Raw genomic sequence first — 26,564 nt, forward strand, 5'->3', positions numbered from 1 at the left:
GTTACAGCAGCAGTAGGAAACGAACGCAAGCTGCCTTTAAAATATCTAAGAGATGTCAGGTAGGCAGCTGAAGATAAGGGTCTGAGGTGAAAGAAGGCTGAGCTTGAGCTATGAATTTGTACATGACACTCATATGGGTGGCAGCTGAAGCAGTGGGAGGGCATAAACTCATTAGGGGAGTGACACTGTCACCTACTTGCTGTCCATCTTTCAGCAAGGCATTTAACTTCTCTGACACATTATTGAGCATTTATTCTGTTCTGGAATCATATCAAGCAATTTACATGCATTCTCATTTAATCCTCACAACGACTTTGAGGTAGAAACCATTTTTATCTATTTACAAAAGAGGAAATAGGCTGAGAGAGTTTAAATAGTTTGTCCAAGATCACATAGTACAATGAGGAGACAAGATTAATGCCACTGCATTTGACTCAGCCCTTGTTACCCGACTACGAGCAGCACTGATGTGATCTGGGAGTTTTGTAGACCTACTAAATCAGAACCAGAATTTTATTACAACAAGAACCTCAGGTTATTTGTACATTAAGTATAAGAAGGAGTCTCTAGTCTGCCTCCAGAATGGGTTCCACACAGGCAGGTGCTGAACCAAGAGCCTAGCTCAGAGTTCTAGAAACCCAGTGTTTTTCACCTCTGTATCTTTGCTCATGCCATTCTCTAGCTGAATTTAATACTCCAGTGCAGGCGTCCGGGTTGGGCGCCTCCATAGTAATCTCAAGTATTAATACTTTTATGGGCTGTGACTCTCGGGTGACAATCCTGTCTCCTCTACTAGTACGTGAACGTCTCTAGCGTAAGATAGGGTTTTTTCTCACCTAGGTATCCACAATGCCAGGCAAAATCAAGACCCACAGACGACGACTAGTCACTATCTGAATGCAAGTATGAAGTAGCAAATAAAACTGAAATCTGTCACAGCGAAGACCTACTCAGGCGCAGTGCAACCCTCCCAGGCCGGTGACAAGGCGCAGCTGTGAAAGGTTGGTGGGCGGGAGGTTTAAATGCCTAGGTTCAGCCCTCCGACTGGCTGAGCGGATGGGCGCATGCGCACAGCTCTCGGGCACCGCCTCAGAGGGCTTTCCCCGCATGCGCGGGATCCCGGATATGGATCAAGTTGATTGAAAGCGCGCTGCGCTGCTGCAATGGCGGCTCCCAGAATTGCGACGGGTGCTGGCAATTGGTTTTCGGCTTTGGCGCTCGGGGTGACTCTCCTCAAATGCCTGCTCATCCCCACCTAGTAAGGGACCCGCACGGCCAGGGCTGGGTGGGGAGGCCCCGCGGTCGGTCAGGGCGGGAAAGAGGAGTATGGATATTCCTGGGTATAAGGAGGAAAAGGAACTTTAGGTAGGTCGTTCTGGTCGCCACCCCGCCTTTGTTAAGTTTCCCACTGATAGTTACTTGACCGGAGAACTAGAACATAGCCCTAGCTGGCCAGGTTCAGGCCTGGCGCTGTCTTACTTGGGACAAGTCACTTTAACGTTTTGAGCCTCAGGGTTCTCACCCTTAATACGCATTTAAGAACACCCATCTCCACCATTCATTCGGCCAGTATTATCAGCTTCCTATGGTGCCAGGAACTGTTCTAACTCCTGAAGATGCAGGGGTGAGCAAGACATTTCTGGTCCTTGCCCTGGATGGAATTGGTGAGTGGAGATAGACAAACATGAAAGTTTCAGATTGTGGTAAGATCTATAAAGGAAATAGAGAGTGACTAAGTGGCAGGGCACTTTTAGGAGATGATGTTTGGGTTAAAATTCAAAGGATAAAAAAGAATAATATGAAAAGCAGTTCAGGCATAGGAAAGAGTAAATGCGAAGGTCCTGTGGTAGGAAAGTACTCAAAACATTCTAGGAACAGAAAGTGGCCATTGTGGCTGAAGAGCATTAAGGGAGAAGAATGGCACAGGATGGGGTAGGCAGTGGCCAGATCACACAGGGTTATGAAGGCCACAGACTGCTGTGTGAAAAATGGATGGAAGGCCAAGACTGGAAAAGCATGAGAATCAGGAAGCAACCACCAAGTGGTGGTGTGCATACAATACAATGGGTACTCAATATTTATTAATATCAGCTTCCACCTTCCCATCATCCTAACTCTTTTCTCTTTTTCCCCTTATTCCCTTTTCTCCCTTACCTCCAGGTCCCCTACTTCCTAGTTTAGGATTTGGTTTATTGGTATCCTTTGATTGAAGCTCTTGGTGCTCTCTTGTTGGGTATGGGAGAATTGTGTTTATAGAATATACGTCCATACTGATGTGTATATGTAATTATATAAGCAGTGAAATGTCTATCTAGCTTCAGTAAAATGACTTACCAGGGACTTGGAGGAAAAGAGTTGGTCACTTGAACTTTCTGCACGAGCAAATAAGAAACATCTTTCCATTTTAAAAGCAAATTGGAAAAATCTTTCTAAAATGTAGGAAATTCCTTTCATGTCAGAATGAAAGAGAATTTTTGTTTTTTTAACTGGAGTTCTGTGCATATAAGGGGATATTTCTTGCTTTAGTTACTTCAGCCTGGAAATGTACCTGCAGTGTTGTTATTTTGAATACCACTCTTGGTCCAGGATTAAGAATGTGTATAGTGCTCACTTAGGCAGCAGACATACCGGCATACCTCATTTTTTGTGCTTTACTGTATTGTACTTCACAGATATTGCTTTTTTTACAAATTGAAAGTTTGTGGCCACCCCGCATCAAGCAAGTCTATTGGTGCTATTTTCCAACAGGATGTGCTCACTTTATGTCTCTGTGTCACGTTTTGGTAATTATCTGTTATGGTGGTCTGTGATCAGGGATCTTTAATGTTACTATTGTAATTGCTCTGGGGCACCACGAACCACAGCCACATTAGAAGGCAAACTTAATGGGTGTATTCTGACTGCTCCACCAAGGAGCCATTCCACCGTCTCTCTCCTCCTCTTGGGGCCTCCTTATTCATCAAGACACAGTGATACTAAAATTAGGCCAATTAATAGCCCCACAGTGGCCTCTAAGTGTTCAAGTGAAAGAAGGAGTCACAAGTCTCTCACTTTAAATCAAAAGCTACAAATTATTAAGCTTAGTGAAAAAGGCACGTGGAAAGCCAAGATAGGCCAAAAGCTAAGCCTCTTGTGCCAAACAGCCATGTTGTGAATACAAAGGAAAAGTTTTTAAAGCAAACTAAAAGTGCTACTCCAGTAAATACATGAATGATAAGAAAGGAAAACAGCCTTATGATGATACGGAGAATGTTTTAGTGTTCTGAATAGAAGATGAAACCAGCCACAACATTCCCCTAAGCCAAAGCCTAATCCAGAGCAAGGTCCTAACTTTCTTCAATTCTGTGAAGGCTGAGAGAGGTAGGGGAAGCTGCAGAAGAAAAGTTTGAAGCCAGCAGAGGTTGGTACATGAAGTTTAAGGAAGGAAGCCACTCCATAACATATGTGTGCAAAGTGAAGCGGTAAGTGCTAATTTAGAAGCTGCAGCAAGTTATCCAGAAGATCTAGCCAAGATCATTGATGAAGGTGGCCACAGTAAACAACAGATTTTCAATGTAGATAAAACAGCCTTCTTTTGGAAGAGGACACCGTCTAGGACTTTCATAGCTCAAGAGAAGAAGTCCCTAGCACTCTGGGAGGCTGAGGCGGGTGGATCATTTGAGCTCAGGAGTTCGAGACCAGCCTGAGCAAGAGTGGGACCCCGTCTCTACTAAAAATAGAAAGAAATTATAGGGACAACTAAAAATATATATAGAAAAAATTAGCCGGGCATGGTGGTGCATACCTGTAGTCCTAGCTACTCGGGAGGCTGAGGCAGGAGGATCGCTTGAGCCCAGGAGTTTGAGGTTGCTGTGAGCTAGGATGATGCCATGGCACTCTAGCCTGGGCAACAGAGTGAGACTCTGTCTCAGAAAAAAAAAAGAGAGAGAGAGAGAGAAGAAAGTCATTGCCTGGCTTCAAAGGGCCAGGTGACTCTTGTTAGGGGTTAATGCAGCTGTTGACGTTATGTTGAAGCCAATGCTCATTTGCCATTCAAAAAATCCTAGGGCCCTTAGGAATTATGCTAAATCTACTCTATCAGTGTTCTATAAATGGAACAACAAAGCCTAGATGACAGCACATCTTTTTACAGCATAGTTTACTGAATATTTTAAGCCCACTGTCAAGACCTACTGCTCAGAAATAAAGATTCCTTACAAAATATTACTGCTCCCTGACAACGTGTCTGGTCACCCAAGAGCTCTAATAGAGATTTATAAGGAGATTAATGTTGTTTTCCTGCCCCCTAACACAACATCCATTCTGTAGTCCATGGATCAAGGAGTAATTTTTGATTTTCAAGTCTTATTATTTAAGAAATATATTTTCTTAATGTTTTTCAGAAATACATTTTCTTACAAATTTAAGAGAGTTCAACAGAGTCTTTGAAAACAGGTGGAGGAGTGGTAACTTAGCAAGGCTAAGGAACCTTCAGCTCAGCATGCTCGTAGAGGAGGATAGACTAGAAAAGAGTCTATACGCCTTGCAGAATCCTAGAGGGGTTTAAGACTTGGATATATGGGACTCAAAACTGGGAAATTGGTTGATAGTCAATATATTAATACTTTCAAAAAAAAAAAAAAAGACATGCAGTCCCATAATTCTGGCAAGTAGCATCTATACTGCTTGAAAGTGAGGTTTCTTCTCTGAAGAAATTAAATAGGAGAATCTCCAGATTCAGAGGCACCAGGTTTTGTGTAAGGCAGAAGTGAGGCAAAGGGTAAAAAATTCAGATTAACTGAAGATCTATGTAGAGTAGTTAATATCCCTCCTCACCCCATCCTTCATCCCATCCCTCTTCCCTCAGCTCAAACGCAAGCAGAAAATCAGAGGTTTAGTCTTTGGAGAAGCTGAAACAACCCGAGAGGAAAGACTTTTGCTAGCTTTGGGGGTTCTTCTAGTGAAACTGTCAGCTCTATACCTGGTCATCACAAAGTGAAGTCTCCAGTAGTTTCCAACAAGAAACAACAAAATAACTACAGCAACCCCCCCAAAAAGAGACTAAAAGAGGTTGATATAATGCAACTATTAAAATTTCCCCAAACTCACTCAAATGAATTCTAAATGCCATGTTCAGAGAGATTCAAAAAGATACATCCATAAAACAACACATGCTATGAAACAGGAATGATGAGAGATACAGTTACCAACTTCTTAAGAACACCCTGTAGTACCACTGTATATTAGCACCCTTTAAAACATAAAATTTGTTATAATAAAGGATAACATAAATTTGATACTTCAATTTTGTTTTAAAAATAAAATTAGGTAAATCATATCAGTGGGTACAACAGGAGACCGTCCACAGTGAGTCAGAGAATTGCTAAGACAGCATCAAAGCACTAAGGAAGTCAAGAGAAAAATGGATCAACTGATACAAAAAAATATATATAGAAAATATAATTGCCAAAATAAAAAGGATAAATTGAGTAAATCTTTCAAAAATATGAGAGAAAAGATAAGAATCAGAAGTCCAATCTAGGATGTCTAGCATTCAACTAGTTTCAGAAAAAAGAAACTGAAAACAGAGAGGAGATTAACAAATAAATAATATTTCCCAGAGCTGAAGGACACTTGAATGCTCAGCATAATAAATGCAAAAAGACCTTCACCAAGACATAAATCACTAGACATTTAAGACTGCTAGGGATAAAAAGAAGAAACAAAAAACTTCCAGAAATGAAGGGAAAATTGTAAAGGAAAGAGACTTATCAACATCAACATTTAATACTAAAAACCAATAGATCAAGCTTTCCAAAATTCAGAGTGAAAGTAATTTTTAACCGAGAATTCTATACCCAGTCAAATATAATATATCAGAAGCACAAATCATAAATATACAGCTCACTGAATTTTTGTAGTGAATACATCTGTAAATAGCATCTAGATCAATAAACAATATTATTAGAAGCCCCTCATGCCTCCTTCCACTCACTCCATCCGAACCCACAAAGGGTATTGGTATCTGGCTTTTAACTTCATAGATTAAATTTTGCCTGTTTTTGAGTTTTATACAAATGGAATCATACAACATGTTCTCTTGGGTCTGGCTTCTTTCACTCAGTATTAAGTTTGTATGTTGTTGCATGTAATCATAGTTTGTTCATTCTCACCACTGTATAGCAGTGGTTCTCAAACCTTTTAGTCAGAATCCCTTTACCTCTTAAAAATCGAGGGCTACAAAGAGCTATATGCTCATAGGGGCTGTATAATAGATATTTACTATTTTAGAAATTAAAACAAATTGTTAAAACACAAGAATATACAAGTACAAATTGCATTAGCCTTCAGAGTAATGACATCACATTATGTAGCCTCCGGAACATCACTGTATATTCATGAGAGAATGAGTGAAAAAAGAGCAAATTACATCTGAGTATTATTATGAAAATAGTTTTGACCTGCTAAACTCCCTGAAAGGGTCTCCATGGGAGTCCCTGAATGACATTTTGAGTATTCAATTGTATGAATGTCCCACAATTTATTGAGCCATTCTACTCTTCATGGACATTTGAATTATCTCCACTTACTGCCTGTTGCAGATAATGCTGCTTTGGACATTTCTTCTATAGGACGTGTCTTTTGATGATTATACATGTCTTTTGGTGAACATATTATGCATTTCCGTTGGGTACATATAATACTTAGAATTGGGATTGATGGGTCATCAGTTCATTTTTGAGTGGTGATTTTGAAGCATCTATAGGAAGTTCTGGTTAGAGTGTCAGGAGGAAATTGGAGATGTCTATCTCTAGAAATCAGGGGAAAAAAAACAAAGTTTGCATATTGTGATTTGGAAGTCATCATTGTACAATTAATAGTCAAACCAAAAAGTGTGAATATGATTGTCTAAAGCAGAGTAAGTTGCATTAAAAAAAAAGGACTAAGAACTGAACCTAGAAAGCATCAACACCTGATGAATATAGGAAGGGAAGGCCATGATTGAGACTGAGAAGGAGTTGCTAGGAGACTTAGGAGAAAGTTGTCATTGTGGAAAACACACTTTCCAATGTGTGGAAACACTAGACGTAAATTGGGCTTTGCTGTGGAGCTCATTATTGACTTTGGTGAGTGGTTATTCAATTAGAATGTACTGAGCCCATCCATGTGTCAGGTACTGTTCTATATGTGGAGGGGAGATACAGCAGTGGACAAACTGGAAAAAAAGATTTTCTACTGAAGATGGGAGGTACTTGAATATATTTATACATTGTGATGGCGAGGGGGAGAAGTGGGAGACATGGGCCTTTTTCTACCTTCTGTGGTGAACTCCTCATCCTGGAAGATCCAGCTTATATGTGAGGCCTTTTCCAGATAATGAATTCCGTTAGAATTCTTTGTGAGCAAGAGGACAGCATTTCTGAGCAAGGGCCTGAGGGCTTCCCTTAAAAAGCGTGGGCTTTTTGTCAGCCCTTTTGATAGCTCTCAGGCCCTTTTTTCTGGCTTATAGGTCCCTCAACAACTTTCCAGAAGGAGGTCTGACCTCCAGATGAATGAGGTGTTACAGGATTATGTCATGCCTGTTTATGTCTTTATAGGACAATGAGCTGTGACTGCTAAGGGGATGTCGGTCCATTTAAAAGCATAATTATGGAAATTAGAAATTGATAAGTGTTGCAAAATCTCATTTTATTCATCTAATTGTTTTGAGTAGCCATTCCACAGATTTTGAAGTACACCGAAACTGGCTTGCTATCACCCACAATTTGCCGATATCACAGTGGTATCATGAGGTAAGTTTTATTTTCACCTTTTTGGTTGTATTTTTTTTAAGATGATGAATAAAACCAGGTAAATATTATTGACATTAAAAGAGTTTTCCATGAGGTCATAGATCTAATTTTTATAAAATTTGTGTTTTTTCCCCAGTTCTGTCCTTTGGCGCTATATTAGGGTATCCCATTATTTCAAAGTGAGTTTCCCAGTCTATAAATTGGGGATTATAGTATCTGCCACACTCTTTGAAAGAGCATTGGATTGGGAAAGAGGAAAAATTGGATTCTAGGCCTGGCTCTGCCACTAACTAGTTATATGGTCAGAGGACAGGTGCTTCATCTCTCTGGGCCTTAGTGTCTCATCTGGCACATGAGGAATTAGAATAGTTTCTAAGATCCTGTTGTCCCTAATATTTTGTGATTTTATGAGGAAAGGAATAATCAAATGATATATGTGAGGATCAGGTAATACACAAACCATTCTCTCCTATTAATTATAAATGTCTGTATTTTTATTTCTGGTATGAATTACTAAATTGCATGTGATACTTTATGAAAACAGACATTACCTCAGAAATGTCTCAATCAAAAGCAGCCCTCTGCTGTTAGGAAGATATTTTTTAAGGCAAGTCTTTTGTGACTTTTCTGTGAGTTTCAATACTATATATATAATATTTTGTATGCGTATATATAAGATATAGTACAGTAACCCATGAAGTAGGTATTACTACCCTGTTATATAGGTGAGAAAACAGACTTAGAGAAATATAACAAAAAATTATATTCTAAAGTTTGCATATTTTTCATGTGATCTCTATTTTCATTTACTCATTAGTGACTGTTCATTCATTTAACTAATGATTATTTAATGCTAAGGATGCAAAATGACAAAGGGTGGTTGGTTTCTACTCTCAAAAATCTCCTAACCTAGTAAAACAACAGATAAATAGCATTTGTGTACCATTTTGTTGTTTATAAATATATTTCATATGTATCATCTCATGTAATCTTCACAATACTTCATTTTACAAATACAGAAATTGAGTCTCTGAGACAGAACTTGAACCAAAGCTAGTAAATCATTTGTTATGCTTTTCATATTCAGATGAGTAGAACCATGTCATAACTCAGCTCATTATTTCAAAGTTTCAGATTAATTTCCTTTGAAATACAGTTGGCTGTATTTAAGGAAATTGAAGACCATATTAAATAACTTGGAAGACAGGTTTTAGTGTTCTGCTCAGTCTTACGTAGGAATTGCTCTATTAGTTTAGTGCACATTTTAAATGCAATTTCATTTCACTGTGCTTTTTTAAAGACCAGAAAATGCAAAATTGTCGATGTTTACACCTTCTTTGTTTATTCAGTTACTTAATATATGTTTTATCTTCAATTTTTATCACAGGCAACTTCAGAGTGGACCTTGGATTATCCACCTTTTTTTGCATGGTTTGAGTATGTCCTGTCACATGTTGCCAAATATGTTGATCAAGAGATGCTGAATATACATAATCTGAATTACTGCAGCTCAAGGACCTTACTTTTCCAGAGATTTTCTGTCATCTTTACGGATATACTCTTTGTATATGCTGTCCATGAGTAAGTCTGGGGCCTATCATTTTGTGTCTATATATTGAAGAAATATTACAGTATTAAATAGTATTAACTTATTTCTTATTTAAGGGAAACAAAGTTCATATAATAGCAAATGCTAAAACAATGAAAAACTGTGTTGTGCTGTAAACTGTATGAGTTTAAAGCAGTCTAGCTGAGTCTTGTGGAAGAAATGGGGATGAGGTGGGATTACAAGCAGAGGTAGAACAAGAGATTGTGAATGTTGTGAAAAGAAGCATCCCAAGTAGAGTTCCAGGGCTATCTCCCCCATCCAGAATAGCTCCATATGCTTTTCTTTCCTTCTTTGCAGCAGGCCCCTAGAAGCTTCCATGACTTACTACTTTGGAGGATCCACACACATGTAGATAGTACATATATACTCATGCACACATATACAGTGTGCTAAGCACCAAAGTCTGCTCTTGTGGAGCTTATATTCTAGTAAATGCAAGAAATTGGGCTGGGCATCGTGGCTCACGCCTGTAATCCTAGCACTCTGGGAGGCCAAGGTGGGTGGATCGTTTGAGCTCAGGAGTTCAAGACCAGCCTGAGCAAGAGCGAGACCCCGTCTCTACTAAAAATAGAAAGAAATTATATGGACAACTAAAAATCTATACAGAAAAAATTAGCCGGGCATGGTGGCACATGCCTGTAGTCCCAGCTACTCGGGAGGCTGAGGCAGTAGGATCACTTGAGCCCAGGAGTCTGAGGTTGCTGTGAGTTAGGCTGATGCCACAGCACTCTAGCCTGGGCAACAGAGTGAGACTCTGTCTCAAAAAAAATAAGAAATTGCACTGAGTGCTTTTAGTGGTTGTTTATATTTTTATATTTTACATCTTTTACTTATAAATTAATTTTAAGTAGTTGAATATACATATATTGAATGATTTGCACAGTGACTTTCAATTAGTAAGTTTTCAGTTAGTGTTGGTTTCCACTCTGTCCTAGTATTTAAGCCTGCTGGTGTGATTGTGACAGAGCAGTAACTGTTCATTCATTGACCCTTGTCATGAATGGATCATTTCTATTTGTGAGGCCCTCTAGACTGAACCCTTGCCCCAGTCAGTAAAGAGTCCCTTGGGAATGTTTTAACCTCTGCTTATTCTTATTGAGTAACTCTTGTTGGTCACCTCACTTTCAATCGGTTATAACCTGGCAAGAGTTAGAAGGGAGAATGATTTGTAGTATGTTCCTTTTAACTCAGTAAGTTTGAATTAAAGCTCCTGGGGAAAGGGTATACAAGCAAAAAGGGAGAGGGAGTAGAATTAATTTCCATCTGCAAAGGAGAGGGAACAGTTAAATAAGATTATTGAAATTTATGTGCCAGTTCCCAGAACCAAGCATTATGAATTAACTTATTTAATTTTATAAATTGCCCTGTAAGTTTACCTCTATTCATGAGGAAACTGAAGCTCCATGGGGGAAAAGTGGACACCTTTCCTAGTCCCCCTTTAATTGCCTCTGTTTTTTTTTTAGATTTCTTTGTTTTTAGAATTTGCCAGTATTCAAATGTAATACATTTTAAACATATTCTTTTTATGAAATAACACATCCTCATTGTCAAAACTTTGGAAAAGCCCACACACAAACATACAGAGTAAAAATAACCATACTTCCCACCTATAGTTATCACTATTAACATTTTGGTGCATATTATTTCAGTCTCTGTCTGTGTCTGAATATAATTTTTATATAATTAAAAATGGAGTCACACTGTTTTGTTACCTGCTATTGTCACCTAGTAATATGTCAACATTTAAATGACATACTTTTTTATTATACATAAGGGGTTTTTAAATTATTATTTGGACAACCAGGAGCTGCAAGTTTGTAGGTCTATTCTTAATTTGGCTGGTATGGTAATATATAATTTAGAGTCCTAAATCTCTCTGGTCTGCATTTTTTGCTCTTCAGAACTGACATAGTATGTGCCCTCTCAATTTTCAATATCCTTACTTTTAAGTTTAGGTAGCTATTTCTGTTTTTAGTTTTATTAAATGAAGACTTTGTTTCAGATCAGCATAGCTGACAAAGAGACATGGTGTTTGTTATGTTTTGTTTTTTTGCAGAGACAGTTTCTTGCTATGTTGCCCAGGCTGGCCTCAAATTGTTGGGCTTAAGTGATCCTCTTACCTCAGCCTCCTAAGTAGCTGGGACTATATGCCTGGCTTGCTGCCGCCTTTTTAAGCAATCAAGAATGGCATAGGCTAGGCATGGTGGCTCATGCCTGTAATCCCAGCACTTTGGGAGGCTGAGGCAGGAGTATTTCTTGAGGCCAGGAGTTCAAGACTGGCCTGGACAACAGAGCAAGACCCTGTCTCTACAAAAAATTAAAAAAAAAAAAAGAATGGCTAATAAAATGTTTATCATATTTTACTCTGCAGAAGTTCTAATGTTCTAATGAAGATCAAAGTCATTTGTTTCTTTCCTGATGTTTCAATGTAGATGCTGTAAATGCATTGATGGAAAAAAAGCAGGTAAAGAACTTACAGAGAAGCCAAAGTTTATTCTATCAGTATTACTGCTGTGGAACTTCGGGCTGTTAATTGTGGACCGTATCCTTGATGTTCTATGTACTATTCCTGTACTTATTGTGATATATACTAATATAAGATTAATTCTTTCTATAATGGTGATCGTGAAATGTGATTTGCTTTTGAAAATGTGTGTGGGCTGGGTTAGTAGGCTCGTAAAACTGTGGTCTCTGCCCAACTTTACCAGACTCTGGTATTAGACCACTTTGTTTCTGAAAAGTTAATGGTGATATGTGAGAACCAGTTAAACCATCAATAAAACAATATACTGAGATTTGTAAACTGTCTTTAGACTAATCTAATATATATATATTAGTTTTATAACACATTATTCTAAATACCTTTTATAGGAAAGGGCACATCATAATGTACATATGGGAACAGTTTGGCATTCGTGCTTTTCTGCCATCTTGGCTTACCACATATTAATAGGCAAAGTTGTTAAATTTAAGGGGTCTGGATATAATTAAAATCCTAATGATAGAAGCCTAATGTTTTGCAGTTTTCATAGAGGTAGGCTGGTATGGAGGAAAACACCCAGGCTTTGGTTTCAATCTGACCTGAACTCAAATCTTCGTTAAGTTGTCATAGTAACTTTAGGACCATGAGTAGATTAATGTCTCTGAGCCTTAATTTCTTTATCTCTAAAGAGGATAATTCTAACTACCCCACAGGTTCATTGTGAAGCTTAATCAATCAGATATTATATGTACTATGAACACTGGGTTGCTGCATGCTAGTGGCCTTAAGTGGCTGTTAGGTCCCTTCCTTTTTCATCACTAATTCTAACAAACAAAACAAAAACTTCTTGCCCCTTAGCGGCTGGGCCTTTAAGGTAGGAAAAAAAATGAGAAAGTTTTCTGTTTTGCTTCTTAAATGTAAATTTTAATTAAATAGTTTGTCCAAGATTTGACTCTGTTTATAGAAAACACATTATAAGAAGTCCAAACTAGTAGTAATATTTTTGTCTTGAATTTACTTAAGAAAGTATTTGCAATTTCTATACTCAGTCAGCTGGCACAGTTCATTATGGTATCCTCTATTATCTTTCCTTGACCTAAGTCCAGATATTCATTTCCAGTATAATGGTTTTTTATTTGGATTAATGCTACTCTCCATAGCACGATTATTTCAGGTAAACACAAAATTGGCTAATTAGATTTTTTCCAGTTTAGTTTAATGACAGTGTGGTAGGTGATGGGTAAATTTATTTGACCAACTGCTTTAAGTTGCCAAGGGCTATAGACACTTTTATTGGGTATTTCTCACAAATTCCATCTTCTCTTTTGACAATAATTTTCTTCATTTTACAGATGAGAAAATTGTACTCTAAAAACTTGTTAGCCTGTGGCAGGCCTGAATTAAACTTGAGTTTCTATGTTTGGTTGGGATCACTTATGTAGGAATGAAATCTCCAGCAGTTTTTACAATATATAATAATTATGATGGTCGTGCTTTACCATCAAGCATGAATAATAGTGTAATGGAAAATATGGGATTTGGAATCAGAACTGGGTTGGTAATCCTGCCTAATGCTAATGCGCTCTGTGACTCAGACAGGGCTTTACTCAGATGCATTGGCTGCTTCAGATTAGGTATATTACATATATTTTATTGAGTAACTTCACAACCTGTGAAGTCATTATAATTATTGGTCTCCTTTTTTTTTTTTTTTTTTTTTTTTTTGAGACAGGGTCTGGCTCTGTTGCCTGAGCTACAGTGCAGTGGTGTCATTGTAGCTCACTGCAGCCTCGAACTCCTGGGCTCAAGTAACCCTCCTGCCTCAGCCTCCCCAGTTGGGACTACAGTCACATGCCACCACGCCTGGCTAATTTTTTTGATTTTTTGTGGAGACAGAGTCTTGCCCCTGCTCAGGCTGGTCTTGAACTTATAGCCCCAAGCAATCCTCCTGCCTCAACCTCCTCCCAAAGTGCGTGAGCCACCATGACTGGCCTATTCTCCTTTCATGGAGGAGGAAATAAGAAACACAAATTTCTGGGCCACCCCTCTGTACACCAAATCAAAATCTCTGAGATTAGGGCTTAGGAATCTCCAAGGAATTTTGATACACCATCAGGTTTGTGAACCATTAACCAAAGGCAAGTCATTTAACCCTCTTAGGCTCAATTTTCTCATCCATAAAATGAAATTTACTCCTATATTCTTATTTGTAAAACAAAGCTACTTACTTCACAGGGACTTTGGAAAGATCAAATTCGATAATCTGCTTTAAAGTTCTTTGTCAACTATAAATGTCTGGTTAAACTTTTCTCTTTTAACCGTAAAAAGCCACATATTGCTTAGGATGTAATCAGTGTTCAATAAATAATTATTGGATGCTTGTTGAACAAATGAACTAAAATTTGACCATAGAATCAGCTAGACCTTATCTGGATCTTACATAAGTTATAAAATTGGGGAAGAGAGATCAGGAAGCATCCCATTCTTTTTCGTTATTGTTCCTAAACCTACCTATTCTAGACCACACCTGATGAAACAGTGAGAGAAGGAACTGGCCTCCCCTGGTCCCTTTGGCAGTTTCTCTTGCTAAACACCAGGACCATTATCTCATTTGATCCTTCCAAAATCTCTGTGAGGTAGGTAGAATTCAGACTTCTTAGTTATAGTCAACTGGGTTTTTTGCTTTTGTTTTAATCAGAATTAGTTCTTCTAGGTAGTTTGTTAGGATCAAGTGCTATACCTGGTGCCTTTAGCCTGATAGTACTATGTAAGTTACTTGATCTGTAGTATAAGATTTAATTGGTTCTTTGGTAGCATAGCATCATATATGTTCATTCATACTCTCATTCCCAGATCCTCTTTGGAAATCAACTCCAGCTATTGTAAAACTGTAAGGGGTGGAAGTAATTGAATTCTCTGAGCTCTAACTCCTAAGGGAGAATTTGTACTGTATTATTACTGATGACATATCCTACATCTCAGCATCAGGCTTAGTGCTTAATAAATATTTGTTGAAATAATGACTTGGCCGGGTGCGGTGGCTCACGCCTGTAATCCTAGCACTCTGGGAGGCCGAGGCGGGCGGATTGTTTGATCTCAGTTCGAGACCAGCCTGAGCAAAAGCGAGACCCCGTCTCTACTAAAAATAGAAAGAAATTATATGGATAACTAAAAATATATATAGAAAAAAATTAGACGGGCATGGTGGCACATGCCGGTAGTCCCAGCTACTCGGGAGGCTGAGGCAGAAGGATTGCTTGAGCCCAGGAGTTTGAGGTTGCTGTGAGCTAGGCTGACGCCACGGCACTCTAACCAGGGCAACAGAACGAGAACTCTGTCTCAAAAAAAAAAAAAAAAAATAGAAATAATGACTTTACAAATCCATTAGAATCAATATAAAAGATAGTTGGAATCACTTGCCTATGTTCTCCTTATATTGCCTGTAGAACATTTACCTGGAATTTTTAAATCTTTTTATTATGGAAAATTTAAATCTCATAAAAGTAGAAAGAATAATATGACAATGTACACACAGAGATTATTTTAAAACACACCCCAGATATTTCATTTGTATTTCAGAATATATCATTAAAGATAGATATTTTCTGTTTTTTAATAAAATTTTTAAGAATAATTTTAGCTTTCCAGAAAAGTTGTAGAAATAGTACAGAGAGTTCCTGTATATGCTTCACCCATTTTCTCATCCCACCATCTTATATAACCATGGCACATTCATCAAGGCTAAGAAACCAACATTGGTACATTCAGATTTCACCAGTTTTTCCATTAATGTCTTTTTCTGTTCCAGGATTTAATCCAGGATACTACATTATTTCATTTCATTTACCCTGAATTTTAAAGTGATATTTCCCTTTTAAATCTCCTAGAAAAGGCATATGGAAGGAGCATTTCTCTTTGCTGTTCTCCTACATTTCAAGCACATCTACCTCTACGTAGCACCAGCTTATGGTGTGTATCTGCTGCGATCTTACTGTTTCACTGCAAATAAACCAGGCAAGTTTTAGTGATAATAGCAAAACACTTTTTATTTTCTTCTTTACTGTATTCACTTGGTAGTTTGCTTGATAAGAGAGTTTTATGAAGCACAACAGGTATCTCTCAGCTGCCGATCCTATAAACCCTTTACCCATTCTGTCTTTGCTCTTGCCACATTGTAAAGATGATTGTACTATCGGGGGATGCTTCTAGTTTTAGCACATCTAGGTTATGGCTTTCCATGCTCCTGGTTAATGATAATGTTCCTTTTCTATAGATGGGTCTATTCGATGGAACAGTTTCAGCTTTGTTCGTGTTATTTCCCTGGGACTGGTTGTCTTCCTAGTGTCTGCTCTTTCATTGGGTCCTTTCCTAGCCTTGGTAAGCCTTTTTTTTTTTAAGTAATATGTTTTTTTGTTGGTGTTTGGAAAAAATAATAAAGCCAGGCGTATATGAAATAAGCAAAAGCTACTTTTTTCTTACTCCTCCTACCCAATATGACACCCCAAAGATAGGGTAGTATTTTTTCATACATTTTTGTGCATATTCAAATATGTATATGTATATATGTATATGTTTTACTCTATATTACACACAGAGACACACACAGAATTGATCCTCATTATTGGTATATTCTGTATTTGCAAATTTACCTACTTGATAAAATATATTTGCAGCCTCCAAAATCAATAATTTTGCAGTCTTTCACAGACAGCAAACATTCTAAAGTGCCTAGATGTAACATGTTCAAATGGTTTTCTTTTTCCCCTTCTTCCCCACCATGAAGTCAACTAATTAATTTTAATTCCTACTAAAACTGAAAAGCACCACATCTTTTGTAGTCTTCCCTGCTCTCCTCTTCACTCCAGTAGACTTGGATGAGCTGCAGTGCTCTCCTTTGCACCTTGTAAATTCGTCCATTATTATACTTATGGCATAATAGTATGGACTGGTGCTCAAAGTATTTTTTTTTTTTTTTTTTTTGTTGAGACAGAGTCTCACTTTGTTGCCCAGGCTAGAGTGAGTGCCGTGGCGTCAGCTTAGCTCACAGCAACCTCGGACTCCTCGGCTTAAGCAATCCTACTGCCTCAACCTCCCGAGTAGCTGGGACTACAGGCATGCGCCACCATGCCCAGCTAATTTTTTTCTATATAGATTTTTAGTTGTCCATATAATGTCTTTCTATTTTTAGTAGAGACGGGGTCTCGCTCAGGCTGGTCTCGAACTCCTGACCTTGAGCGATCCACCCGCCTCGGCCTCCCAGAGTGCTAGGATTACAGGCGTGAGCCACCGCGCCCGGCCAAAAGTATTTTTATGTATTTTGTCTCACTGGACAGCTGACAAGGTTAGATAAAAAGAGGTTCTATGAACTGCTCAGGATCATATAACCGCTTATTTGAAGGAATAAAGACTGGGACCCAGACCTCATAACTTTCTACACACTATGCCATTGACAGTTCCCTAGTTCTCTTTTTGAATTTGAAAAAAATTGATGATTGTTTAATCAGTTTCATTTCTCTTTTCAACAGAATCAACTGCCTCAAGTCTTTTCTCGACTATTTCCTTTCAAGAGGGGCCTCTGCCATGCATACTGGGCTCCAAACTTCTGGGCTTTGTACAATGCTTTGGACAAAGTACTATCTGTCATTGGTATGGTAGCAAGCCTTTTTACTCAGACTATGAATATTGAAAGGACTGATCACATGGAGAAATGGAAAAACCTGCTTTGTGTTTTGAATGTGGCCAAATTGCTTATTTTCCAGTCCTGCATTTCAGCTTTCATGATGAACAAGGGGAGCAGTTCTTGGGACTGAAGCTTTAGTGCAGTAAACAGACTGTTTTCCTTATAAAAGCTCATGGCAATGAGGATATTAATCCTTTCCTTGGAAAAATATAAAATATTTAAACACTTTTTAAAGGTAATTTTTGCCTTAAGTAAAACATTATTCAGTAGTTAATGCTACTTTTAAACTTAAATATGTGAAGAAGCAAGAAAGAAAATATGTAAGTTGTAACTCTGGGTGTTAAATCAATAAGGAAAATGATAATCACACATTTTAGAAGAAATTAAGGACCTAGGCTATGCTTTTTTTTTTTTTTTTTAAGAGACAGGGTCTTATGTTGCCCAGGCTTGAGTGCAGTGGTGTGATCATAGCTCACTGCAGCCTCAAACTCCTGGGCTCAAGTGATCCTCCCACCTCAGCCTCCTGAGTAGCTGGGACTATAGGCATGCACCTAATTTTTTAATTTTTTTGTAGAAACAGCTAGAATTACAGGTGTGACCCACCATGCCCAGCCAGGCTATGCTTTTTTTTTTTTTTTTTGAGACAGAGTCTCACTCTGTTGCCTGGGCTAGAGTGCTGTGGCGTCAGCCTAGCTCACAGCAACCTCAAACCCCTGGGCTCAAGCGATCCTCCTGCCTCAGCTTCCCAAGTAGCTGAGGCTATAGGCATGTGCCACCATGCCCAGCTAATTTTTTCTATATATATTTTTAGTTGTCCATATAATTTCTTTCTATTTTTTAGTGGAGACGGGGTCTCGCTCTTGCTCAGGCTGGTCTCGAATTCCTGACCTTGAGCAATCTTCCCGCCTTGGCCCTCCAGAGTGCTAGGATTATAGGTGTGAGCCACCGTGCCCGGCCCAGGCTATGCTTTTTTAAGTTTAGGTTGTAATGAAAAATAATTTATGCCTTGAGATCATTCTACTAAAAATAACTCACAGTCTCTCATTTGTGAATACAGCCTAGCTTGGTGGGAAATGGCAGGATCAGGAGTGGTAGTCAGCAAACTTTTTCTGTAACTGGCCAGATAGTATTTTAGGCTGTGCAGATCACACACATGATGTTTGGGTATTTGTTTGTTTGTTTACAACCCTTTAAAAATGTAAGAACCATTCATAGCTTCAGTGTTATGCAAAAACAGGGTGCAGGCTAGATTTGGCCCTTGGGATCATAGTTCGTTGACTCATCCTCTAGAGTCTGATGACTTGGTTTGGAGGCCCACCTGCATAAATTGCTGGCTCTGTGGCATTGGCAAGTCATTTGATTACTCTAGTCTTAATTTCTTCATTAAGGGGATACTTGTACTTTATCTGTTCCCATGCAGTGTGTTGTAAGGAACAAAAGCAAGAATAAAGAGGTACTAGGTTATCTGTAGCAGGACTTTGGAGCCAGACAGGCCTGAGGTCAGTTCTACCACCTATTAGTTATATGACATTGGGCAAGTTACTCCATCTCTGTGCCTCAGGGGGCTAAAAGTAGTAGGTGCAGAGCCCTTGGCACATGTTAGATGCTTAAAGCATGGTGGCTGCTATTACTGTTTTTGATACATACTTATAGGAAATCATGATTTGGTATTATCCCTCACTCACTGTGAATCCAGCACATGGCTTTCTTATAAGGTAATTTCTAAAATTTACATTTCAAAAAAGCTTTGAACAGCCAACATAGTATGAGGTACAAGGGCCAATTGCCTTGTCTGAGTCAGGAAACTGTACCTTCACTTACATGTCTTCCTCTTCGAAGGTGTCTTACATGGAAAGTCAGTGGCAGGATTAGGCGACTGTGTTTCAGAGAGACAGTTGTTAGCTTTAAGAGAGAACCAGCAGGCTGGAGGGGAAAGGGAAAAGGTGACTAAATAGAAAATATTTTGGTAGTCTACACCTTTCCCACATTGCACTGATTTTCAGTGGCATTAAAAAGGGGTGTCCAGGTGCTCAGACTGTCCCTGGCTGTCTTATTACCCTGGAGCTTCTTAAGGCATCATCATCCTCTGAATTGGTTGATTTAATAAGTATTTATTGAACTCATGTGTACAGGGAAACTCATCATTCCTGCCTTTAAGGAACACAGTCTAATAGAGGAAATGAGTTCATAAACAAATACAGTGCAATATGGTAAATACTATAATAGAGAACTCACAAGAAAATCAGCTCTGCTTGATTTGGGAGCTTTCTCAGGTGAGTGACTGAATTAGGAGTTAGCCTGGTGAAGGGAGTAGCCTGAGTGAAGGGACACAAGGGTTGAGTGTGGTATGTTGAGGACCCACAGTTTGTTCATCGTGGCCAAGCCACATTTGACAAAGTAGAGATGAGGCTGGAGAGGTAGGAACGGGCTAGATCACGGAAGACACTCTATACCATGTTAGGATTACAGACTTTCTCCTATAGGAAATGAAGGACTCAAAGTTGGAGTGTGGCATGGTCAGACTGCATTTTAGAAAGCTTGCTTCATGTGAGAGGTGAGAGCAGATTACCGTTTATGCTACCTGCCAGCAAGTGTCCTGTATGCTGCACAAATTCCCTGTTCCAATGCAAACAGCTGCCTTATATATTATAATCTTAAGACCAGAGGCATTTTACGTAGAACAGTACAGAATTAAATTCATGAAATCTTGGCCTTTAAACAGCAACAAGATTTAGTAGATTTATTCTTTTCTCAAGGAATTGATTGGTGAAATATGATGTCCCATTGATTCAGAATAAAAAACAAAATGTCTGTTTACTCTGTAGGTTTGAAATTGAAGCTTCTTGATCCCAACAAGATTCCCAAGGCTTCAATGACAAGTGGTTTGGTTCAGCAGTTCCAACATACAGTCCTTCCCTCAGTAACTCCCTTGGCAACCCTCATCTGCACTCTGATTGCCATATTGGTAAGAACCCCACAGATGGTACTCATTTCTCGGGTTTTCTCTGCTTTGCTTTTGCGTGGCTGATTCAGTTTCAAGCTTTTCCAACTGTAGGATAAATTCCATGGCTGTAATCCTTCTGCAGACTGAAGCATTTCCTAGCAATTCTTAGAGTAACTTTGAACACCATGAGGAAGGATTACCAGTGAAGCCTTTGTGAAAGAGATTCTTACTAGTGGCTCGTAGACCATCTGTTCACCCTGGGGTGAGGAAAAAAGAAAAGCGCAGGGAGGAGGAGATGCAGACCCTGCTATGGAGAAAAATGTTTGTGACAGGGACATCCAGATTTTGCTTTTGTTTTTCTCATCCTTGGCTAAATGATCAAAATTCCAGATGGAATCTGGATGGCATGGATATTTTGCCTTGATGGTGATAATGAGTTGAGAGTCAGCAATGGCTTTTTGAGCATCAGATATGAGTCTAATATGAATCAGATGCCATTAGAGGCTTCAGTCATTGTTATTTTCATTATAACAATGAAATTGAATTAAAAACAACTCTACTGATAATTACACTCATCTTTAATTTTGGTTTCTAAATGACCCAAATGTACTAGCAAGCCACCTGACCCCACTTAATTATGTAGCAGCACAGGTGTGTAGGTAATTAAGCTCTGCCGGTCTACTTGTTCACAGGTTTTAACTGAGGTAAAACTTTTTTTCTAAAATATCAGCCTTGTAAACTGCATATAGAAGGCCATGGTTTTGTTGTAAATTACATTCCAGCGCACAGAGCTAGATGTTTGTTTATTAATATGGTAAATCTAATTTATTAGCCCCAAAATATCTATGAACTTTTGTAGTTTGACCTATTAGGTTCAGTTACTATTAACAAAGTGAAGATGTAATTAAGTGATCAGTGTATCCCAGAACTTTATCATTTATTATTAATTTTGATAAGAATTAATTTTAATGAGTTAAATATATACTTCCAAATGCCTATTTTTTTTTTTAGTTTTTATATTAACTTTTGGTGGACTGTGCACAAAGTGATGAATTATCCCAGTTTCATGAAGAATTGTTGAAGATGTACTGTTTTTCAGAGATGATGCAAATTTTGTTCACCTGAACTCTGTTTCTGTAAAGTCTATTTTAATGATACTGAAGTTTTATCTTTGCCTGTTATTTCTAGCCCTCTGTTTTCTGTCTTTGGTTTAAACCCCAAGGGCCCAGAGGCTTTCTCCGATGTCTAATTCTTTGTGCCTTGAGCTCCTTCATGTTTGGGTGGCATGTCCATGAAAAAGCCATACTCCTAGCAATTCTTCCAATGAGGTAAGCAGATAGCTCAGTCAGTTGGCATTTCTGGCATATTTCACAATGATCTTATTGTTTTCTATTTGCTCTGTCCCTTCTTGTCAGGTTCACTGGGATAGGCAAAGATGTACAGGAACAGATTTCCATTAGGACAGGGCAGGGATGCTTAACTTGGGATCCTTGGACCCATGAATGTTCTGAGGTATACACAGATGCATGTACTGTTTCTGCATTTTTGGTGAGGCATACTGTAGTGATCAAGTACCCATGACACTGGGCTGTTAGGCCTGGATATTGAGTGGTAGCATGTTACGGAAAAAGCGTGGGCTTTGGTGTCATTCCATCTGTGAAATTAAGGTCCCCTAGTTCCTTGTTAAGTGTTGTTAATCAAAGTAAGGATTGAGTCCATTCTGGAATAATACCTAACATTCATACCACAGTTCAATTTTCCCAGAACTATTTTTGTTTTGCATTCTTTCTTTTGAGCTTTACAGCAACCTTTAAGATAGTTAAGATAAATAAATTATTCCCTTTGTTAACATCTGCAGAAACTAGGGCTTCAGAGTTTGTGACTTGTCCAAAGTCACATAGCTAGCAAGTAGCAGAGTTAGGATTTAAACTTGAATCTTATGATGCTGAATCCTGTGATCTTTTCACTGTGCCATGCTAAAAAGAAACATTTTAAACGTAGTAGTGTCCATTTTATGCATAATTAAAACCCAGTAGATAAGATAAATGGTAATAGAATCAGCCTTTTTTTCTTGGTATTTTTCTTAAATCTTGAGAAATCATTTAAGCTCTGAAAGAACATTAAGCAAATTTGTCAGGTCATTGTATGGCTTCTGTGGTTCATTTAGAATGTGGAGTTTCCAAATTAAAACGTAGAACAAAACATGTAATGTCTTTAGTCTAAAATTCATACCGAACACCAGCAGGTGCAGGGCATTGTCCCAGAGATGAGCTATAGGGTTGGAAATGAAATGCCAAGTCTTGTTTTCCTGACTGCCACCACTAGGCAGCTCCCAACCCCACAACATCTCTTGCTTTGGCAAAGGCAATTACTCAGGAAAGCCAGATTCTTTTTTGGCTATTCCCTAATTCAGTTTGGTACATCGTATTGACTGCTTAATGTTTCCTACTAAAAAATTAATATTCTCAACTGAATTGGACTTGTAGCAAAATAAGTATGTTAATTTATGCTTTAGCCAGTTCTAGAAATATTGTAATAATAGAGGCAGTTTATTTAAGCTATCTGCAAATGTAATATCAGTTGTTGTTTTAAGAAATTATTATAAGAATTTTTATTTTTAGCCTTTTGTCTGTGGGAAAAGCAGGAGATGCTTCAGTTTTTCTGATTCTGGCCACAACAGGACATTATTCACTCTTCCCTCTGCTCTTCACTGCACCAGGTAAACAGCTTCTATTTAGAGAGATATATTTGACTACCATGCCCTTTTTATCGAGGCCTAGAGATTAATACTATCTGATTTAAACAACCTTAAAATCTCTTGGAAGGAGAGATCCCATCCATTCTCTTAAATAGAATTCCAATTTGCCCCTAATCCTCAGTATCTTTAGATGTCACAAAAATGCAAAGGTAAGTTCAAAAAGCATTATTAGCACTATATAGTTGTGTCCAGTGTGCTTATATTACTTTAAGCATCATAAATGTTTCTCTTATCAGCTAAATTATCATGGGTTTTTTTTGTGTGTGTGTGTTCTTTTCACAGAACTTCCCATTAAAATCTTACTCATGTTACTATTCACCATCTATAGTATTTCCTCACTGAAGACTCTGTTCAGGTAATCCAAAACAGTACATTTAAAACTATATTTGCTTTTGTTAAATATTTACTCCTCAATGGTCATATAAGCCTTTAAAACTATTTTTAAGGCTGGGTGTGGTGGCTCACACCTGTAATTCTAGCACTCTAGGAGGCTGAGATGGGAGGATTGCTTGAGCTCAGGAGTTTGAGACCAGCCTGAGCAAGAGGAAGACCCTGTCTCTACTGAAAATAGAAAAATTAGCCAGGAGTTGTGGTGTTAGCCCAGGAGTTTGAGGTTGCTGTGAGCTAGGCTGATGCCATGGCACTCTACTCAGGGCAACAGAGTGAGACTCTGTCTCAAAAAAAAAAAAAACCACAGAAAACAAAAAAAAAAAACCTTACTTTTAAGTTATAACAATAACAACGTTACAAAAAATTTGTAGAGGGAGAAATTACCCATAATCCCATCACTCAGATATAACAACACAGGTTGTGTCTTTAGTCCGGGGGAGTAATTTGAGAAGAACTACCTAAATTAAAACTTTATATGAAAACTAAAAAATGAAATGTAAAACATGTGTTATAAATAAAATCACATAAATACAAATACATATAGAAAAAACTAGCCGGGCGCGGTGGCTCACGCCTGTAATCCTAGCACTCTGGGAGGCCGAGGCGGGTGGATTGCTCAAGGTCAGGAGTTCGAGACCAGCCTGAGCGAGACCCCGTCTCTACTAAAAATGGAAAGACATTATATGGACAACTAAAAATCTATATAGAAAAAAAAATTAGCCGGGCATAGTGGCGCATGCCTGTAGTCCCAGCTACTCGGGAGGCTGAGGCAGTAGGATCGCTTAAGCCGAGGAGTCTGAGGTTGCTATGAGCTAAGCTGACGCCACGGCACTCACTCTAGCCTGGGCAACAAAGTGAGACTCTGTCTCAACAAAAAAAAAAAAAAAAAAAAAAAGAAAAAACTAAAAGATATTATGTAAAAATTCTTGTTATAGAATTATGGGTAGAATTTTTTTCTCTTCTAAATTTTATGTAATGTTATCTATATAACTTTTAAAAGCTTGCTTATGGTTCATATCTGATTGTGTCCATAAAAACTCATATAATTAACTATGTTAAAACGCAATTATAACCACATGACCCAGCAATTTCACTCCTGTGTATATACCCAAAAGAATTGAAACGAGAGACTCAACAGATACTTGTGCACCAATATTCATTCCAGCATTATTCACAATAGCCAAAAGATGAAAACAGCCCAAATGTCCATCAACAGATGAAAAGATAATTAAAATATGAGGCCAGGCGTGGTGGCTCACGCCTGTAATCCTAGCACTCTGGGAGGCTGAGGTGGGAGGATCGCTCGAGGTCAGGAGTTCGAGACCAGCCTGAGCAAGAGCGAGACCCCATCTCTACTAAAAAATAGAAAGAAATTAACCGGACAACTAAAAATACATAGAAAAAATTAGCCGGGCATGGTGGTGCATGCCTGTAGTCCCAGCTACTCGGGAGGCTGAGGCAGGAGGATCACTTGAGCCCAAGAGTTTGAGGTTGCTGTGAGCTAGGCTGATGTCACGGCACTCTAGCCCTGGGCAACAGAGTGAGACTCTGTCTCAAAAAAAATAAATAAATTAAATAAAATATGGTATATACATACAATGGAATGTTATTCAGTTGGAGAAAGGAATGAAGTTCTGATACATGCTACATGAATGAATCTTGAAAACATTATGCTAAGTGAAAGCCAGACACAAAAGGACAAATATTGTATAATTCTACTTATATGAAATTCTAGAATAGGCAAATTCATAGAGACAAAAAGTAGATTAGAGGTTGGGGAGGCAGGGGAAGGAAGGCAATTGTTAATGGTTTCAGAGTTTCTGTTTGGGGTGATGAAAATGTTTTGAAAGTGGATAATGGTGATGGATGCACATTATCAATATACTTAATGCCACTAAATTATGTTCTTAAAAATGATTAAAATAACAAATTTTATGTTATATATATTTTACCAAAATAAAAAATATTTTTAAAATCCTCAATTATACATTATTTATCATGTTTTTAGTCCAATGACACAGTATCTAGCCCCTTTCCCTCCTCCTAATGCAGAGCTGATTCTCTTTGAGCGGCCTAAGCTAAGCAACAGTATGGGTAGATGACTGGGTAAATTTGAATTGTTGAGATAATATAATGTCATTATAATATATTAATATCATTTTTCTAAATGTGAAATTTAATGCATTCTTTTCACTCTGGCCTTGGCTATAATTCACATCAAGACAGTGCAGATGAGGAAGCTTTAGCTAGGAAATGTTTGCTAAACCAGGATGACTCATCTAAAATCAGACTTTTCTCTCCTTTTTTCTTCAGAAAAGAAAAACATCTTTTTAATTGGATGGAAACTTTCTACCTCCTTGGCCTGGGGCCTCTGGAAGTCTGCTGTGAATTTGTATTCCCTTTCACCTCCTGGAAGCTGAAGTACCCCTTCATTCCTTTGTTACTGACCTCAGTGTATTGTGCAGTGGGCATCACATATGCTTGGTTCAAACTGTATGTTTCAGTATTGACTCACCCTCCTGTTGGCAAGACAAAGAAGCAATGAATAAAGGAACTGCTTGGATGTATGCCAGGCAATTATTTCATGGGAAATTAATCAGAACTTGAAGAAAGTTGCCGGTGGCATGAGCAATTCATTTCAATAGATCTGTTTGGAGGACCATTCTTCCAGAGTTGGCCTTGCCCAGCCTAGCAACCTGATTGTCACCATGGCGAGAAGCCACTTTGCCTCCATAAACAGTGAAACACATCTGAAAAAAATCTTGCCTTTCCCTGTTAAAATTGTCTGAGATCATGCAGACTGCTGTGCTTGCTCAAGCCAAACGGGGGTCTTGATTAACAGTGTAATTATTTGTAGCCTTTGCTAATCATTGTCAAGATACAAAACATAATCAGACTCCTATGCTAAGGGAAATATAAATAAAATGCC

The 26,564-nt window shown here is 38.4% G+C and overlaps 1 protein-coding gene across 18 annotated transcripts; it reads left to right on the top strand.

Moving 5' to 3' along the window:
- Positions 1 to 1,126: 1,126 nt before the first annotated feature.
- On the top strand, positions 1,127 to 26,564 carry ALG8 (ALG8 alpha-1,3-glucosyltransferase). 18 transcript variants are annotated; one of them, XM_069469176.1, is made up of 13 exons: positions 1,127 to 1,258; positions 7,691 to 7,772; positions 9,160 to 9,353; positions 11,814 to 11,923; positions 12,970 to 13,037; positions 15,751 to 15,877; positions 16,137 to 16,240; positions 17,389 to 17,509; positions 20,369 to 20,508; positions 21,676 to 21,815; positions 23,109 to 23,206; positions 23,528 to 23,600; positions 25,949 to 26,564. In XM_069469176.1, exons 1-13 carry the CDS (start codon positions 1,164 to 1,166, stop codon positions 26,178 to 26,180), a joined length of 1,584 nt encoding a protein of 527 aa, XP_069325277.1. In that variant the 5' UTR covers positions 1,127 to 1,163; the 3' UTR covers positions 26,181 to 26,564. The 18 variants fall into 18 exon arrangements, 17 of the variants coding, with proteins under 17 accessions (XP_069325277.1, XP_069325276.1, XP_069325278.1 ...); XM_069469175.1 differs by having other exon boundaries at positions 7,694 to 7,772; positions 25,925 to 26,564; XM_069469177.1 differs by having other exon boundaries at positions 7,694 to 7,772.

Source organism: Eulemur rufifrons, chromosome 6, assembly GCF_041146395.1.
Source record: "Eulemur rufifrons isolate Redbay chromosome 6, OSU_ERuf_1, whole genome shotgun sequence".
NCBI classification, from domain to species: Eukaryota; Metazoa; Chordata; class Mammalia; order Primates; family Lemuridae; genus Eulemur; species Eulemur rufifrons.